We start from the raw sequence: 19,563 nt of genomic DNA on the forward strand, positions 1-19,563 counted from the left end.
ACACTAATTTAAGCTGGAGCCAGTGGCTTCACCGGTTAATGTTGTTTTTAAATCTGATACATTGGTAGGAAATATGCTGATCCAGGAGATGGTCAGGTTTCTATTAGGACCAGCACTGTCCTCTGAACCAGTGTAATTCCTGGAGCTGTGATAGATTTCTGGAAGCTGCCTTTGTCGTTTAGTTAGTTTTGTCCCGTCGAGAGATCAAACACAACACAGCTTGTGTTTTCTTGCAGTCATGACTTAATTATCTCCTTTTCTCCAGGAAGTAACATTAGTTTGATATATATAAAAAAAACTTTATCCAGAGATTTCAGCCACATACCATGGCCTTCATTAGCAGATTGTAGAGCCCAGCAAGTCGACCTAATGACACCTTCCTTTCCCCCCCCTCTAATCCTATGAAGCTGTGCAAATATTTATTAAGATGTTTATCTTGAGTTGGATGTGTCGTGGTCACGGTGAGGAAATAACCCTGGATAGACTGTAAAGAATGAGCCTGACATCAGAGACGAGGCAGGATTAACCAATGAGCCCCCGGACTCCCAGGGGTTTGTAGTAATTGGAAGAATTTCAAATCCAAATATGTTTCATAATATGCACCTTTTTAAAGCACAATAGAAAGGTAAAAGTGACAGACTGAAGCTCTCAGTGGGGGTTGTACAGATGTTGACCTCTGTATTAGTCTGACTCTACCTTCCAGTGTGATGACAGCGAATGAAATGTTCAGCGTCTCAGCTCAGCGCCAGAGGGTGTTTTTTTTTTTTTAAAGATGGAACTACTTTTTACTCATCGATCCCTGAACGCCTCGCAGCAGACTGTGTGGTCTTCTGTGTGGGTTTACTGACTCCACCCTCTGCTCTCCACACTAACAATGGAGCTGCTTTAAATAAATAAAAAAAGTGTAATGCTAAATCTCACTGCCAAAGTACACCAACAAACACACTTTGATTTTAACCAGTAATATGCACAGGCCTCTTCAGCTTGTAATATATGAATATAACGAACATAATGAAAGTCAATGAGCTTGATTAGATGTGTAATGATTTTAATCAGAAGCTGAAGAGACTGCGATCTATTAGAATATATTTTCTCTATCGTCGTTTCTTTTTAATAAACTAGATATTTTCTTTGAAATAATCAATGTGAAAGTTTAGGAGTCTGAAGGGACATTTACAGGAGTTAGAAGAATCGATTCTTTTTTCTTTCTTTTTTTTTTAATCACTGCCTTATTTTCTGTTCATGTCTCCATGTTGTCTCTCTGTGTGTTTTAAATATTGATTATTGATCATTCTGGCAGCTTTGTGAATCTCCTCTGTGTTTCTAGCCTGTTGTATTATGGCTAACTAACAAAAAGCATATCATGCATTTGCATACAGGGCATTGTTGATCTGAAATGGTTTGATTGTTGACTGAGTCACGGTGATGCAACCCTTCACTTAAACTCCCTGCAGTCAGTGGAATAATCAGACAGTGTTGGTTTCGGCAGCACACACACACTTACACTGAATGTTCAGAGATTTACAAGCAGCTGCGGTTCACACAGAAGGGTTATGCATTGATCCCACTTATGACTTATCATTTCTTTTTTTTTTCTTTTCTTTTTACAAAAAAGCCGATCAGCTGACACCTTCCAGGCAGGCACTGGTTTCCATTTCCTATTGTTTCTGCCTTTACTGGTTTACGGGCATTTCTAATCACCACAGTGGAGGTGAAATCAACTAATGTAGAGAAAACAATGGAAATCTTTCATCCATAAAATGCATCTCAAAGAGATAAAGCTCTCAGACAGAAAGCTTGTGCTAATAACCATAACTGAACATAATGCAACATAACAAAGTTAAAAGCAGACAGGATGCTCCGTGTGGAGCCAGGACTAATTACAGACTTTTACAGTGTAATGCTATATTAACCTGAATTATAATCTTATCACACAGTAAAATGATTGTTTTTCTTATTATTAATTGATTATGTTTACATTTAAATGGTGCAATATAAAATTAATGGAAACATTTAATTTAAAGGTTTGTTGGTTAATAGTTCTTAAAGTAATAATTACTGAATTTTCAAATGAAATTCCACTATGAATATTAAAATCAATATTTTTGTGTTCCATTTAAATATGTATTTTTCTACCATTTAAATGAAATAAATTATTTTAAGAGCTGTGGAGTGTTGCAGAGATCTGGCCAACAGAGCTGCTGCTCACTTTCTGATATCTATCATGTATTTGTTGTAATTCCAATTAATCATTTATTCATAATTCCAGAATATGATAAAAAAAAAACTATTAAATTGTATTTTTTTTACATGATGTTTTAAAATTTTATGCAAATCAAATTATAATAAAGAAGACATTTATGAATTGATTCTAACAAAACACTGTGGGGTCTGTAATTTTTCCAGTGCACACTTCAGTGTGATGAATAATTTCTCTAAAGTTCCCTTTAAGTCTGCAGGTTGATTTTTCTTTAAACCACAGTGAAATGGAGACAAGTGACGCCTGGAAGGACGAAGACAAAATACTTGAGTTAAATAGATGATATGCAGTTTGTGGGTAAATGAGTTTAAACATGCATTAAAAACTAATGTAGTCATTTAGACCTTCACTTCACTGAGCTGAAACCAATTTTAAAAGGAATATTTGAAGCCAAGCAAAACCAGAGCGGTGCAGAAAGCGGACGCAGCATGTTTGGTTGCGTGTTAGGACTGATGTTTCTGTCCAATCAGTGAACAGTCTGGTCCTGGACCTGGCAAACACCACTCACCTCTACTGCCTCAGAATAATGCAGGGTCATCTCTGGATGCACCTTCAGCCATACTGGAAATAAATATGACCCCGTCTCAGTTTAGTCTTCAGGACTTAACGTGACAGCAGGAGTCGTGTCGGAGGAGGTTTACTGCTCATCTGTCACATCTGTCTTATCAGAGTGGACCACACATGTGAATCTAGTGTCTCAGTCCATCTGTGGTTAGTGCAAGTTTAATCTGCTTGTCTGACTTGTCCCCACTGAGGATGACAGTGATCAGATGAAGGTGAACCTGGGTTTGTTCTGGCTCCGCGTTGCTCTCTGTGAACGCTCTACTCATTTGTTTACATTTCAGTTGCTCTCCGTGTGACCAGGAGACGTCAGCCATGGGCCAGAGCATCATTTCTGTTCTTTAGCTCCAGGACTCGAACAGGGTGTTGAGTTCTGGCTGAGACCGTCTCTGTAGTTTTTATCTGTCTCCATGCTCTGCAGACTAATGGAACAGCCAGTTTACCACATTATGTTTTTACTCATTTCTCTCTCCTGTGAACAAAGTACCTAACCAGTCACTCTGCATTAAAGGACCATAAAGCTGGTGTGTCACATTAACCACAAGTGATGTGTACAGTAGATCACTTGGTAGCTGGATAAGCTCATCATCAGTTCAGTTAAAGCTACTCTCACTGTTGCTGTAATTGGAGAAATTGGCAGATTAGTTCCAGTTAAATCACATTCACAACTTAAAATGAGTTAAGTTGCCTCAGTTAGACTGAGTTGAGATTTATTTGCTTCAAGATTTTTCAGAAGGTCTGAGTTAAAAACTCAGCAACATTCAAAGCTGCAACTATGTAAATCTGTAAATTATTGTTATTTGGAGGAAGTTAATGGAAATTGAGAAAAAGTCAAAGAGGAAACATTAAGTTGAATTGCCTTATTTTATAGTTAACTTATAACTTGATGAACTTTTTGCTTTTAAATATATAACCTTATCCTTCACTTTTTCATTGTGACTGTTTATGTTTATAGAGTTCTTGTCTCCATTTTAAAATCATTTTGAAGAAACAACCAAATTTAAATGTTTTCCAAAACATATATATTTCCACTTTATCACTATTTAAATTCTACGAAGTAGATAATGCAAGACGTTCAACACAAAGATGTGAAATCTCTTCAACAAAAAACTAAAATCGTATTAGATGCTTTGGAAGATGCAGAGCAGTGATGTTTAAATCAAGTAGTCACACTGTACAGGGCCGGAAATATGCAAAACCAGCTGTATGGTTCCTTAATGGGCTCCAGGAAGAAAAAAAGTAGCATCTTCTCAGCCAATCAGAATCATTTGCTCTCAGACTTGGCCTCCTCCATTTGGTTTGTGATGCTGCATTCATGTCATAAGGTTTGAACCGGTTGAATGAGTCATATCTCTCTCATCCTACATCACAGATGTTTAATAAGCTAAGCTGCATCTTTGAAACCTCTGCACAGTCTGCACAGATGCAGCGCTGAGGAAAGACAAAACTCTCTGCTCCTGATTGGCTGAGATGTTCTTCGGCCTTTTTTCTTCCAGGCGATGACTTTCAATCCACTCAAGTGTCTTCATGTGTCGCCTGACGGAAACGTTCAGGCGTGAACCCGCAGTTAGCTCGGCTGACTGCCAGTACCATTGGTGTGGTGTCAAAGGTTTAACAGTGTGAATGCTGTAGCTGCGCTGTCGTCATGGAAACAAAAGCTATTGATGGATAGACGGTGTGAGTGAGAGCAGGTCAGCTTCTCTGGCCAGTGTCGGCCAGAGAGGAGCTGAAGCTGCCTCCGCTCTGCTGAACCCTGTCGTGGAAACTGAGCTCTTAAAACTCCTCAATGTGGATTTTGAGTGTTTGAATTTTGATATACTGGATTTAACATGTTATAAAAATGAGCCTAAAACAGAACAGAACATGTCATCAGTGTACATAAGGAGAGGAACTCAAACAGTTCAAGTCCCTCTACAACTACAAACCTGATAATCATTATTTTTTCAACAATAAAACTATTAATCAGACTGTGTCGGTCGCCTTGTGTTTCATTTGTACAGTCATCACTAACTAACACATGCTCTTTCAAAACACTGCTGCAAAGAGCAACAATATTAACATTAAATATTGAAAAGGCTATGTCATTCTGTGAGCCATGCTCTCTCCTCTTCCGTTCATCAGATCAGGAGGAACAATGCTGAATGTTGCAAAATGAACTCATCATGAAGTATGTTGTTTTACAAACATACTAATTAGTCTCAACTTTAATAACTACTTTTTGTATCAAAGTTAAAATCATTGGCCAGTAAAATGAGAATGTGAAAAAAGTAGCATAACAAGATTAGATTTAGATTAATGTGGTTAATTGTCCTATATTATATAATAATCACAGTAAATGAGCCTGAAGGGAAACTACATGGAAATCATATTCAATTTAAAGGCATGAGGCATTTACTAAATATAGTCATTTAAGGTTACGTTTTTATATGTTGATGATGAAGAAGAACTTTGCCTTCAACAAACTCATCACTTTGTCTTCACTGTGGTGTCCAAACAAAAAACAGCAGTAGGAAAAACAATATAGAACTGTAATATACACTACTCACAAAAAGTTAGGGATATTCGACTTTTGGGTGAAATGTATGGAAAGTGTAAAAAGTTCATGCTACAGTGATATTATATCATGAAAGTAGGGCATTTAAGTAGAAGTACGGAATAATAATTTCTTTATCTCAAACAATGTGTTGAAACAAAAGCTAACAACAGCGGTGGTTATACAGTACCACAACAAAACGTCTGTTGCAACCTGGTGGTGAGACACTTCCCTCTGACAACATCCCATCATCTGAAGCCTCCACATGTTCAGGTACTGATGCCAGAATGTGAAAAGCATGATGAAGAGGACTGTTAATACAAACTGTCATTAAAGCAGAACTTTTAATTTAGTGGTCGACTCATGGATCAGACACTCAATTAATCACTGTGTTAGAAAACAGCATGTTTGGGCATGTGCATTCAAAACTTCACCTGTAAAGGTGCATTTTAGGTGCATTCTGAATTTTTTTCCCAATATCCCTAACTTTTGGTGAGTAGTGCATGTTGAATTTGTAGGATTTAATAACTGTTTCTACTATCAAAACAACTGTCATTTCTATACTGTATGTATATTTTTGTGTGTGTGTGTTCTTGTACATGCTACGTTGTGAGGACCTGAACGAGTTTTTAACCAACAGAGTGAGGACATTTTTGGTAAGTGAGGACATTTTGGCCGGGCCTCACTTTTTCCAAGGGCTGTTTGAGGGTTAAGACGTTAGGTTATAATTAGGTTTAGAGTAATGGTTAAGTTTAAGCATTTGTTTTGGATGGTTAAGGTTAGGGTAAGGGGCTGAATTCGGAGTATGAATAGTTGTGTGTATGTAAAGACTGATGACCTGCTGGGATGTGCCCTGCTTTTTCCCCAAAGCATGCTGGGACATGATCCTACCCAGTCCTCCCTAGTTGAGAATAGAGATTGAAATGTACTGTACAGTGTTGTGTGGAGATGTGGTAACTGAGCACACACACAGGTCAAGAATGAAATCAATGTATTAGTCACACAGCCTTAAGACTTTTATGACATGCCTGAGTAGAAGAATCACAACAAGTTGAACTCATCAAAATACAAAAATAAACACAAAAATTTATACAAAACAGAAACTAAAACACTGTGCAACTTGGAATGCTTGTTATCTGCTTATCATCTGTTCCCATAGTGACTGATAAAAAAATTAAAAAACTGAAAATCATCACTATTCTCCCAGAATATTAAAAATCACCTTTAGCTAAGAATACATTTAAGAAAAAGGGGGGAAAAAACATGTCATCTACACTGCAGTGATCCCAAAGGAAACCAGTGTGACTCAGTACATACAGTATATATAATCTGTAAGAGTTAAAGGCCATCTAGGAACCGAGGACATGGGGTTATCTGCTAAGGTGCATCATGAACCGGTTTGGTAGAGCTACTTTTCAGAATTAGACTACTTTCTCTCCACAGACTCAGAGTGGAGCAGTCCAGACTCTCTAACCACAGTAGCATGAAACTGTAAGTGAAACAGAAAAATAGGTCAGGTCTATGAGGCAAACGGTCGTGTCGGCACTTTGCTCCAAATAAGGCACAAGGTTCAAATTCGCTTAACTCTGATGAGTGACAGTAAATTCATTAGAATACCCGTCTGTCACTGTGTGGTACATGTGATTTAAAGAAGCAGGCAGTCTGTGTGTTAAGAGCCTGAATCAGGATATGGTTAGCCTAGCTTAGCATAAAGAGTGCAAGCAAAGGGATGGATGATGAACTGAAATGTAAATATAAACAGTTTGTGGTTTCACTGGGGGAGTTTTGCACTCAAACTATGATTTGTGAACAACAAACCAAGCACCTGGACTGTGTGCTACTTCCTGAAGTTAGTGAGGTTGCCAGGTTTGATACTATTGTGGCTGTGGAGACACCAGAACCTCGCCTGTTACCTGTGCTACATCTGAAGACCCTGCAGAAGTATGGATGTCATTTTCATGTGTGTTTACAGGTTAAACAAAAAGTCTACACAGCTTTAGTGTTGTTTTCACTTTGGACAGTCAGGCTGCTTTTCCCTTTCCTTCCCTTCAGAGTGCTAAGCTAGGCTAACCACATCCCAGCTCCTTTGAAATACCTCACTGTGAAAAAGAATGCATCTTTCTAAAAACGCTGAAATATTTCTTCATTAATAGTGGAATCAATAATCGTATGAACAGACAAACAAACCACACACAACAGCCTCAAATCACCTTCTTAAAGGGAAAGTTGGACATTTGGGCAACTTGGCCCATTGCCATAATACCCATCATAGCAGTAGGTTCATTACCTTTAATTGACGGTGCAAGCTATTTTTAGAATAGTGGAGCAGAGCCGCGAGCTGCACAGAGCTATGCTACGGAGGCTCATGGAATTTCTTGGTTTCCCTCATCAAACTCATCAAATAGACAATCCCATAACCTCAAAACGCTCTCGTGGACAAGTTGTGACCTGCACATTCACCATACTATGAGATAATAACAGAACATTACGAGACGGAGATGTTTTTGAGGTAAATTCATGCAAAACCGCTGATGCGTGTTGCTGTCGGGGGCAATTTTTCAGCAAGCAGTCTCTGCATTTGCCTCGAAAACAACTCCATACAACTTTCAATGAGCCTCTGTAGCGTAGCTCTGAGAAGCTTGCAGCTCTGCTCCGCCTACTAAAAATAGCTTGCACCGACAATTAAAGGTAACAAACCTATTCCTAAGACTACAGGGATTACGGCAATGGGCCAATTTGCAAAAATGTTGAACTATCCCTTTAACTAAGTCATTACCATTACTGAGTCATTCGTTTTTGCTTTCTCCTCTTTTATAAGGCCTGATTGGTGTCAATGTACAAAGGCGATTTTAGTACATCTGCAAAACAGTTCATGTAAATTCCTGTGATTCAGGCTGTTCCGATTTCCTACATCACAATGTTTTGGGATCACCCTGCATGACTGGAGGTGGAGGAAGACATTCTTCACGCTGTGACTTGAGACAAGTTTTTTCCACAGTATGGTGGTCTCTGCTCACTATAGTCTCTTTAAGGCCTGCGGGTAGTACTTGAGGAAGATCCTGTAGGCGATCTCGTAGGTGTCTCCCTGAGGCTTGGTCGGGTACTTCCTACCGTTGTAAACGAATCCCTTTTCTACCTGGAAAACCATCTGGTTGAAGGTGTCCTGCTTGAACGGTCGCCCGCTGTCCAGACATTCCACCAGCGTGTTGACAAACAGCCCCCAGCGTTGGGCGTAGTAGTCTTCCATGAGGCCTCCCCACTCCTTACTTGCATAGTCGAGGATCTCGCCGCTGGGACCCCACAACGTGAGCTGGTTTCTGGCATTTACTTCATACAGATCTGCTTCTTTCTCATCCAGGCCTAAGGATCTTGCCCGTTCCAGCCACGTCCCCAACAGGAAATTGCGATCGCTGTTCAGCAAACGATTGAGCTCAGGCAGCACGTCGTAGACCAGCACGCCGCCTGCGACCAGCAGTTCGGGCATCTTTTGTAGCGCAAAGGCTCCTGCGATATCCTGATAGAAGGACGTCGTTAGATCTTGAAGGACCTGCCGAGTCACATCAACAAGGTCGTACCGGAAGGTCTCCTTGGACATCAGAGGGGGGGCCGCCTCCATGATCAGTTTCCAGGCTTTGATCAGGTCTGCGGGGTCGTACCAACGGCCGGTGTTCAAGCGAAAGGAAGGCCTGCGCACCAGCGGGCTGTGGTTGTGGTTTCTGTAGTGTGGCACGGTGCAGTTGTAGACACTGCCGAACAGGAGCACCCACGCGGCCGTCAGCTTCTCGTCCGTGCTGCCGTAACGGCGGATTGCGTACAAGGACGCCCACTTGGCCAAGTTCACCGGCTCTTTGCGCCAAGCCAGCTCGCTCATCAGCTCGTACATCACGGGGTTTTGCTCGATACCCTCGGGCGTCATGCCGATGCCCACCATGGTGGAGTTTGGGAAATTCGAGGCTTCAAAGGGACCCGTGTTGATGCTCTCCACAGTCCCAAAGAAACCGCTGTTACCGCCAAAGTTGTTCAGCATGCACCAGATAAAGGGCTGCCCGTAGAAAGACTCTGTGTAGTTGAATATCGGTTCAGTCTCTGCGAACAGGTCCAGCACGATCATTCGTCCAAGCGGCACCCCGTGTAGCAGGGCCTGAATCTGTTCTGGCTGCCAGAAGGATGCGGCACTGAAGAACAGCCAGCCTTGCATCAGCCAAATTGCATGAGGATCAACTGGGGAGAAAAAAAAAATTAGATTTGGTTAAGGGACAAAAAGGGGACAGTTATCAAACATGGCAGAAAACCAGGGGGGATCTCGAGGGGGGGGCTGTCTGCATAAGTGTTGTACAACAGGTCATCCATGGGTCAGCAAACTAGGGCAATTACTGGACTTGTATCCTGAAATATCAGCACCCAGGAAAACTTACAGGCTCTGTCAGGCTCTGTTTACTAGTGCACTCACCTGCAGTCATCGAGGCAAAGACAGAGCGACTGACTGCAGACAGGTACTCCGGGTCAGAGGAAGGAGGGATCATCTCATTGAAGGTGTCAGTGTTGTAGATGTGATCTGTCCCAAACATCTTCACCACCTGGGACAGATACATGGAGCCGATCTTGAGGAACAGTGGATCCCGAGGGTCCAGGACATAGGAGCATGAGAAGCTGCAGTTGAACTGAGCCCAAGGCCCCAGTCTGGTTACATTGGCTGCTGGATACAACCTGAAACACAGCAAATACTTCAGTGATTACTATTACTATTGTACTATTACTTTTTACTATTTTTAATTCGAAGTTTCACTATGACATCACAAAGTTACAGAAGTCCTGATGGCTTGTTTTAAAGCTCAGTTTCTGAATACCAGATGCTTTTTTGTGCTTTTTGACTTTGATATTTTCACAGTATTAATATAGAACATAAACCTGATCTATAATCAAAAACACATAGACATCTACATTTATAGTATATGGGACTTTAAAACTACCCAAAAATATATAGAGTAGCTCAAAGTAACTCAGTTTTTACTGACTTTTTTAAATTAGTGCATCAGAAATGATAAACCAATAAGATAATATACACAAGTAGAACAGTCTGATTGGCCATTTCTTTTTACTTTTAATACTTATGCAGATTTTGCTGAAAATACTAACACTTTGTTACTTAAAGGACCGGTAAAAATATTAAAAGGTCCTTCAGAGCCAAAAAGAGGCTCAATTAATTAACAGAGATTGAGAACATCATACTCAATAACTTCCTTTAAGATGTTGACCTCCTGTAAACAAGCCACAGATGCATCAGTAGCATCATATACTATATGTTAGTTGATAAATGGAGAAATAGAGAAATATCATAACAGAAACACCAAAGATATGAGAAAGGTACTGTAAGTTAGAGGTAAGTTATAAAGTCTGTTCACTGAAGAGCACAAATAACCAGTCTTAGATGTTGTCTGTGTTGCTGTGCCATAAAACGCTGAGTCACCTGAGGATTCCCTTGGGGATGTTCCCAGAGAAGGCCGGCAGCACAGGAACCATACCAAACGATCTCATTCGCTCCAAGATTTTATACTGCAAAGAGAAATGAATGAACTTTTATCATAAACATCACAAACACTGAGCCCTTCAATGACACCCCTGCTTTACAACACGCTGTTTTTTATTATTGAAGTTTTGGCTGTCACTCCTTCTCACTAAGGCCAAAGAACATGAAACATCAGATGAACAACCAGAAGAGAAAACAAAGGGGAACAGTAACACTATGACTCAAACTGTCTGTTGTCATCACCCACTTCCTGCTTCCTGCTTCAGGTGATCTTCTGGCCTGGTTTACTGTGCCAGTGCAGTTCCATGTAAAAAGCTAACTGAAGAGGAGACTGGTATCAGCTGAAACTGACCAGTCCACTTACTTACTGTTGCTTTTTTCTTATCTTATATTATTTACTTAAATACATATACCCTGCCACTTGAGGGTTTCAGCATTTGCTTTGTATTATGTTCTCATAAAAAAAAAGCTGGCAAAACTAGAAAAACCTGTAGTTTCTCCCATGCAGGAACACCTGTGTTTATTGTCTGTTACCATGTAATACAGGTGTACAGGCCTCTGAGGACAGTAAAGACCATCTATCGATCTAAACTAAGACCCAGCATGTAATGAACTGGAGTTAAATTTAAACTTGGATGGCAGTCAAAAACTATCTTTACACACTACTTTCTGCTTTTAACTCATTCATTATTATTTTAAGTGTTTACTATGACCACTAGGGGGCACCAAAGTGAGAAATGTTCTGATTCTGCACATTGTAGCCATTAGTAAATGTGTTTCAGTACCTGGAGGATGAGCTGGTTCACGTGCCAGGACTGTGGCAGAGGACCGCCGAACCTGAACATGTTTCCCATCCGGTTCCAGGCCAGAAACGCCGGACCTGAGAAGAAATCCTCGATCTCCGTCTGGTTTAACCCAAGGGCTTGGTAAACCTGAACACCACAGAATAAGTTGATGAGCAGATGTTCACATGCTACGGCACAGTTCAAGGTCTGTGTCATGGATCTGTTTCTAATGGACCGAATACAGTATCAGTATCTATCTTATAATGGAAATAAAAATAAATTCAAAAGCGGCTTTAAAGGAGCCAGTAATGAAGTTTCCACTGATACTAAGGTCTGTTTGAACTGTGCTTTAACATAGATTTTGTAGAGACTAGACAGTTTCAGGTGACAGGTTTACTCTAACCTCTTGCCACAGGGCTTCCTGGCCAGTGAAAGCCAGCGGCAGGTTGATCCCATTGAGCGCCATCCAGTCGATCTCTCTCTCCCATCTCGTCCAGTCCCACCACACAGAGGAGTAGCTGAAGGTGCAGACGTTCTGGTAATACCGGAATCTAGACGCAAAGACGTAGACGTGCTGTTTATAGGTGATCTGCCAGGCCGCGTATGCAAATTTTAAAACTGAAGCTACAAGATAGGAAAAAGAAACTAAATGATAAAAACAGGCCTTGTTGCATTTGGCTGAGAACGACAAGCAGTGTCGTTGAAACTGAACTTTCATTCAAAGTTCAGTTGAATGCATTTAGTGCAGATATTCTCCTTTACATTTTGTCACTGTGCCATCTAGAGCCGGTTTGCGCCTCTCATGTATTATCATGGATTTAGGTCACAGATCATAGATGCATCTGACCCTCTGAAATTTACTCCATGAGCTCCATAATTTCTAACCTTTGATACTGTGGCCTAAATCAATCAGTCATTGGTATATTAAGCAAATGGCACATCGCATATGGAACATATTTTACAATGCTTTTATCAATTATGTTGTCCATAATTTTCACATGTCATATATTCAACGGTCATATCAATGTATTTTCATCCATCATCATCTAACAGCATCATCTTTATCTTAACCTTTTATGCCCAGTGCTGTGCTTACTTTAAAGTGTTGTGATGTTTTGTATTCATTGTGTTGTGTCACTGCTGTTGTCCTGTGAGCACACCAGTGGTGTGTCGTCAATTAAGGAAGCAGCGTTAAACCTCTTAAAGCTAGAAGACAGAAAGATTAGAAAGATACTGAAGTAAAAGTGATATCTCTTCTAACATCTGATCTCAGGACAGCCTTCTGTCCAATTAAATATCAATTGCTTGTTTGCAATCATCATGTAATTTACTGCTAATTTTCAACAGGGTCTGTGGAGGTTTAGCTTCCAGCTGTCACACCTGTTTTTTCTCTCATTGTCCTGGGTGTCATGGCGTCCCACTGACAGACTGGGGCCTGTCAAGAGGAAGCGAGGACGTTGTCGCATTTTCTGGACAGACTTTGACAGTTGACGAGCTGTTTACACACAGGTTTCTACTGATTACAGTGATGTCAGCTGCTACTACACTGAGATCAGTTACTATAATACACATGCACTTCTGAAGCATGTAAAGACAGAGGCAGCAAGTAGATAAATTACACTGTGATAGGCGACAGTTAACACATAATTACAGTCAACTATGTACTTACACAGAGGTCTATCGATTCAGTTCTGCTTTTTAGTCTTCATATGAATATCACATTGTTTCCTTTCTGTTGCTCAGTGTGTCAGGTTCTCAGCAGCAAGTGTGAAAAGTTTGGGGCCTTTGTTTGGACATATATTTTTTCCTCTGTACTGGAGATCTGATGCGTTTACCATCACTTCAAGTACGGATGTGCAGCAAGTTAACTTAAGTTAAGTTCCTCCTTCCTTTTTCTCTGGTAAAAGGGTTTTTACCAGAGGATGTTGTTATGATGCTCTGTAAAGCCCTTTGAGACAAACTGTTGCAGCAAGGCCTATATCCCTAGGCCTATCATTGTAACACAGCTTCCACTAGATATTACTACCAGGACTTTCCAAGCACTTTGATGATTGTAAGCACTTTATCCCCTGCCCGGGCACGGTTGCACTTTTGTACTACTGTCGTACTATGGTACTGAATCTGTATTATTATATTCTACTGTACTGTAAACTGAATGCTGCTATTTTATAACATGCTTTTGTTTTTATTTATTGTATTTGTACTAGGGAACATCTATGTATCGGACAACGGATGGAAATTAGCCTGTGGCTACAATCTGGCTTGTTTATGATTTTATACTTCGTTCATGAACATGCACTGTCCCACCTCAAATAAATTGAATTGAATTGAAGGCAAAATTGCCTCGCTTTGCTTTGCCTTGCCTTAAACTTTACTCTGCTCCTTTTCCAGTCTGTGTCTAGCACTACAAATTATTTTTTGCTGAAAGAAAATGAAAGAATATGCTTTATTTATTTATTTTAGGTATTTTTAGATAACTTATGGATATAAAAGATTCCCTGTTGTTTGCATTCAACAGCACACAAGAGGCTCAGACTGGAGGAGCCTTGTTACAATAATAACATTCATAGATATTCATAGTTAGTGCTGGATTAAATATCTGACTAGCACCTACACACATCTGACCGGGCTTCACACAGACTATTTACATTGGATGCATGGACGCACACACCTCCATCCTAACCTTTACCTTGTAGGCTGTAACACACACCAGAGGAGCCACTCTTTGCACCAGCCATGTGCTGTAGTTGAGCCTTTTTGTCTGTTGTATGTCTGAATAATCATAAATAATAAACGATGATCTGAAGTGGCTATGAGCTGGCCTCCACCGCTAAGTTATCGTCATGGGAAAACCAGACTGTGCCATGTGTGCCATGGCTTTTTCAATCTAACTACTGTGCACATGACATAACTGGGGTGAGCTGATGCGGGTCTAATGCACAACAGATAATTGAAAGGAAGGGTCCTTTAAAGGGCCCGGCCATGGTACAAGTGTGCATAGTAAACAATGAAAAGTAATGTGTAACAACGCTCAATTTGTCATGCACCCATGGGTTTTGTTGTGCTGCGTTGCAGAGGAAGGGGCGGGGGGTGACATGCCCCCCAAACCCAAAACACTGTAATGACAGAACACAAACACATAGACAGATCATGGCAGGTTTTATCATAAGGTTTGAACTGTGTCTGCAGCTCTACAACTGAGAGAAAAAGCTGATCAGTCATAAACTGTGATTTTAGCAGAAGTGGTTCCTCTATTGGTGAAGTTCTCCTTCTGCTCGTGGAGGGAGGAAGAACACACTGTCGGCCGCAGCAGAGTGAAAAGGATTTGGATGGGAAAACAATATTTCAAAAGATGCTGTTTCGCTGATGTCAGTAAAATACAGTATGACCCATCGGTGGTTTCTACCGTTCAAACACATGGGCTATGAATAAGGAAGGGAAACTACAAGCCTACACTTGAATACATAAAACACAAATGGCACCATGATAAAGATCACAGAACATACAGTCTGACAGGTCATTATTATTTATTTTCTAGATCATATTTTATGACCTATTAGCTTCACTCTCCTTGAGTAACCTTTTCCATATGAAACTATTTATTCACTTAGAAGTAGCAACACCTCAACAGCTCCTGTAAAAATATGTCATTACTACATCGTTAGTGCATGTCATGTTTTTCATGTCAGTGACACAAACCACAGACGAGCATCTGACAAGATTTTTGTTTTTACAGGATGTCTCTGAAACTCTTGACCTGAATTGTCATTCAATCTGCTGTGCTCTCTGTTTATTATTGTGAAAATAAATGGTTCTTCTTTTGACTGGTGACCCCTTTACTGACCCCCGGGGGCCCCTGGGCCCCTCTGTGTGAATCACTGATTTAATCTATATTCATTTTTGACCTCAAAAGTAACTAGTGGTGAGGATTAAGCCTAAAACAGGCTAGAAGATGCTTCTTCACACTCCTTTTCGATTATGACATTTATTTTCTTTTTCCTGTGTTTTATTATTATTTTACATCCTCGGTTTTCATTTCTATATTGTTGTGCAAATAATTTGGGAAGCTCTTTACTATTTGCATAATGGATATAGTAAACTACAAGGAGAGAGCTGAAACAACCGCAGTAATGAAGTGAGAGTCTGACAGCTGCCCTCATTCAGTCCTGAGTGAACCTCTGTCCTGTAGAGATGATCTCTGCTCAATCAAACATCTATAACCAATAATAAGCTGTGATCTCCAGCGGCTCTTCCTCCACCTGAGTAGGCTGCAGCGTGGCGGCCACTGACCTGTGCGGGGTGTTGATGCGCAGGACGCCGGTGAGCTTGGGCAGAGGCCGGGGCAGGTCCAGCTGGTCCCCGGACCAGGAAACATGGCAGTTGCAGAAATACTTCAGGTAGTTGTAGATGCCGGAGGCCAGGGCCACGCCGGAGCTGCCCGTGGCCACGATCTTGTTGTTCCTGGTGGACTTGAGCTCGCACACGTCCAGGCTGTCGTTGGAGAGGCTCCTGTTGACCGACACGATGAACTCTGTGGATCTGTTGCCGATGAGGCGGCGCAGCAGCTCGGCCACGGCTCTGCCCTGCGCCTTGCCGCTGGCTCGGGGCTTCAGGTGCTCCAGCGTGGGGAAGTCACAGTGGGCCGTCACGACCAGACACAGCGCCACGACCAGCACCAGGCTGCGGCCGCTTCCCGACGACATGCTGATATATACCGGTGCTGCTGCTGCTGCTGGGATCCGGACTTTCCCACCGGGACACAGGTTTAAAAACAAGTTGTTTTCTCCAATGGCTGAAAAACCAGGAAGCGCCGCTCTAACTTGAGAAGCTGCGGACCAATCAGAGCGCGGGGATCCGCCCTTAGCTCCGCTCACAGCCAATCGCGTCTGCAGAAACACAGTGTGAGGGGGTGAACTGCTCGTCCTGTGATGACACTGTCATGTGATGGTAATATCACAGAGGTGACCTGATTCCAGGTGGAGTCATGTGATCATGTTATAAACACACGATGCCGGAAAAAAAAACTACTCCACCTGCTTTGTCATGAAAAACAAGGTTCGAGATACATAACCAGGACAAGTGGGTCGTGGCTGTTGAAGATCTGAAATCACAAACAGACTCCCTGTTCTACCATAATCACCATTCAGCACAGTATCAATGAACCCACAGAAGCTTTTAGTCGTGGAGTAATAAACCATTGTGCTACATTAGTTAAAGCAGCTGGCTCTCATAGCCTACTACAGGTCTGTCATGTCCAGGGCCGTTGCTAGGAATTCTCTACCCTGAAAGAATGGGCCCCTGACTTTTCCACTTTTTTTCCTTAGACTACGTATGTATTATCATTTTTTATTTAGCCTACTTTGTTTTGATGCTAATGCAGCATTACTATGAGTATTAGTCAGGGTTTTATGCAGAATAATTCAGTCATACAAAATTAGACTACTGGGGTTTTTTGTGGGCCCTACTGGGCGCTGGGCCCCTAGAATTATCATCATCTTTCTCCCCTATACAACAGCCCTGGTCATGTCATTTCTGGCTTAACTCAGATCAAAGCCAATCACAGGACTGGACCCTCTCTTCTTATTGGTTGATTGTTTTCTGAGAGATAAAATCAAAATTTTGTAGATCAGGAAAATTAATAGGGAAACCAAATCCTGCAAGTGTGGATGGTGGATTCAGGTGGGTGAGAGTGGTGACATCACAAAGTAACAGATGTCCTGCTGGCTGGTTTTCAGACACGGTTTCTCTGACCACATTACTTTCACAGTAACAGCTTGAAATCAAAGTAGACAGAGACCTCACTTTATTTAAAAGAATAAAAAGTGAATAAAATGTACAGAGGAGCTCTTTTTTTAGTTGGCTAATGGTAACGCACTGACTTCATGCTTTTTCAGGCTGAAAACAAACTCTATGTCAAGAGAACTGATGTGTTTGGATCTGCATGAAGCTGATTGGCTGCTGACGAGCTGCTGCCACTGCAAACTGCAAACTGTCATCACAAGACATCTGCTCAATAAGCCAAAACCCTGTCAAGTGACATCTCTTACATAACATCTGATAGTCACACAGTGTTGACCAACCATCAGTATCAATAAAGCTCTTTACTGAGGTAGTGAGTCAAATCAACTATGGTATGTTTACTCTGGTCCTGCACAGATGTCACAGTTTTGAGGTTCTTATATTGGGTGATGATACTTTCCATTAAAAAACAAAAACAAATACAGGAGTTTTCCATGTAATTGCACAATTTTACATTTTGGTATTTCTACATTTAAGTACTGCCATACAACCCCTGCCCACCTGCATACCTGTCCCTCATTACCCACTTACTTCCCAGTTTATATCCTGGTCTATTTCTTTCCTCTATACTGAAGACCTGATGTGTTTACCACCATGTCAAAGAGTTCTGAAGTCTTCAGCAAGGAAGATAAGGATCAAGTTAAACTTTCTCCAGCACTACACATTACTTTTTAGCTGAGCTCACAAACAGAATGTACTTTTATACTGATCGAGAACATACTTTTTTTTTTCCTTTAAAAAAAAGGATATTTTCTTGTTGTTTGCATTGAACAGCACATGAAAGGCTCAGACTGGAGCCATGTTACAATAATAACATTCATATCTCTAGTTTGTGTTGGACTCTTGGACTCACTCCATCTGTATGGGCTGTGAGTTTGTGCTGGATTAAATATAAGACTAGCACTTTTAAACACACACACCTGACAGGGCACCACACTGTGTCCATGACACAAATTAACACATTTCAATGATTTACCCAACGACACACACTTTTCAAGGACAGTCAGTTTTCTATGTCACACTGGTTTCAGGTTAAGAAATGCTCATTCTGAGTCAGGTGTAAGATCTGTTTTTAAAAGGACCATATTTATTCCCTAAATCCTTATTGGCCTAAAGTATAACATAACGTATCACATCTCAGATATAGACAGTGACCCAGTGGCTGTCCTGCATTTTCTTTATTTATATATGGCAATTCTAAAAACTACAGTGTCATACAGCTTTAGAACGATGAATATTTAAAAACTATGTCTATGTCTTCAGAAACTGTGTCTTTTGAAGATTGAGGTCCTCACCAGGAACCAGTAAAAGCCACAGGATTCAGAAGTTGGATGTGTAGAGAGAATGTTGAAAATAAGCAAGATCCAGAGGAGCAGCCTTATCATCCCAAAGCTCTGCCTCCACCCCAATCCCTTTTCTCTCCTAATATGTCCCTGCAGATCGATTGAAGAAGAGAAACTGTAAGTTCAGCTCAGCAAAGCTTTGTCTGTTAAACCTTCTGGTATCCTGGTATCTCTGGTATATGGAGGTCTGGTCTCAGGCCAGTGCTCTCCTGCTCTTCAAGCTCTCTGTTGCTGGTGTGTAGGGAGCACGTCACAGCTCTGTGATGTCACTGGGCTGCCTGATGACACAGATGAGTGGAGCCCTGTCTGCTGTACGTGGGGCACTGTGGGTCAATGGGAAAGCTCCCGCTCAGAAAACACTGGAATGCAGAGAGACTCACTGCTGCTTTCAAGTGACATTTGTCTTTAATTAATGAAAATTCAGCTCCTGCAATTGCTCAGCTCCAATATGAAGCACTGGAGTCAGACTGTAAAATACTCATCATTTTGTGATCGATCATTAGTTACCCATAAGAAATGTGGTCAATGTGGCTCCATAGTTGTTTTAACATGCATTTTCATATCCTTCACACACCCGACTATTAGCCTATTAAAATTTCTGTTTTGAAATTTTGGTGAAATAAAAGCACTTACTTATGCCTACTTCCCCAACTTTGGGCATAGGCCACGAACAAGAGCCCTCCAGGCATCCTGAGTCCTGGGCCAATTTCTCAACTGTCCCCATGTATGGCCAGACCTGCCAGTCACGGCACCAT

The 19,563-nt window shown here is 41.3% G+C and overlaps 1 protein-coding gene across 2 annotated transcripts; it reads right to left on the reverse strand.

The window, feature by feature from the left end:
- Positions 1-6,330: 6,330 nt before the first annotated feature.
- On the reverse strand, positions 6,331-16,461 carry naglu (N-acetylglucosaminidase, alpha). 2 transcript variants are annotated; one of them, XR_015034374.1, is made up of 7 exons: positions 15,957-16,461; positions 12,070-12,217; positions 11,667-11,813; positions 10,822-10,907; positions 9,805-10,061; positions 6,577-9,575; positions 6,331-6,536 (listed from the first exon to the last, which is right to left on the reverse strand). XR_015034374.1 is itself a non-coding variant. In XM_085761206.1 (6 exons), the coding sequence occupies exons 1-6, from the start codon at positions 16,367-16,369 to the stop codon at positions 8,371-8,373; spliced, it is 2,256 nt and encodes a 751-aa protein (XP_085617332.1). In that variant the 5' UTR covers positions 16,370-16,461; the 3' UTR covers positions 6,331-8,370. The 2 variants fall into 2 exon arrangements, 1 of the variants encoding a protein (XP_085617332.1); XM_085761206.1 differs by having other exon boundaries at positions 6,331-9,575.
- Between the last annotated feature and the right edge of the window lie 3,102 nt (positions 16,462-19,563).

The sequence above is a fragment of the Trachurus japonicus genome, chromosome 19, assembly GCF_045865225.1.
Source record: "Trachurus japonicus isolate A0001 chromosome 19, Traja_1.0".
In the NCBI taxonomy this organism is placed as follows: domain Eukaryota; kingdom Metazoa; phylum Chordata; class Actinopteri; order Carangiformes; family Carangidae; genus Trachurus; species Trachurus japonicus.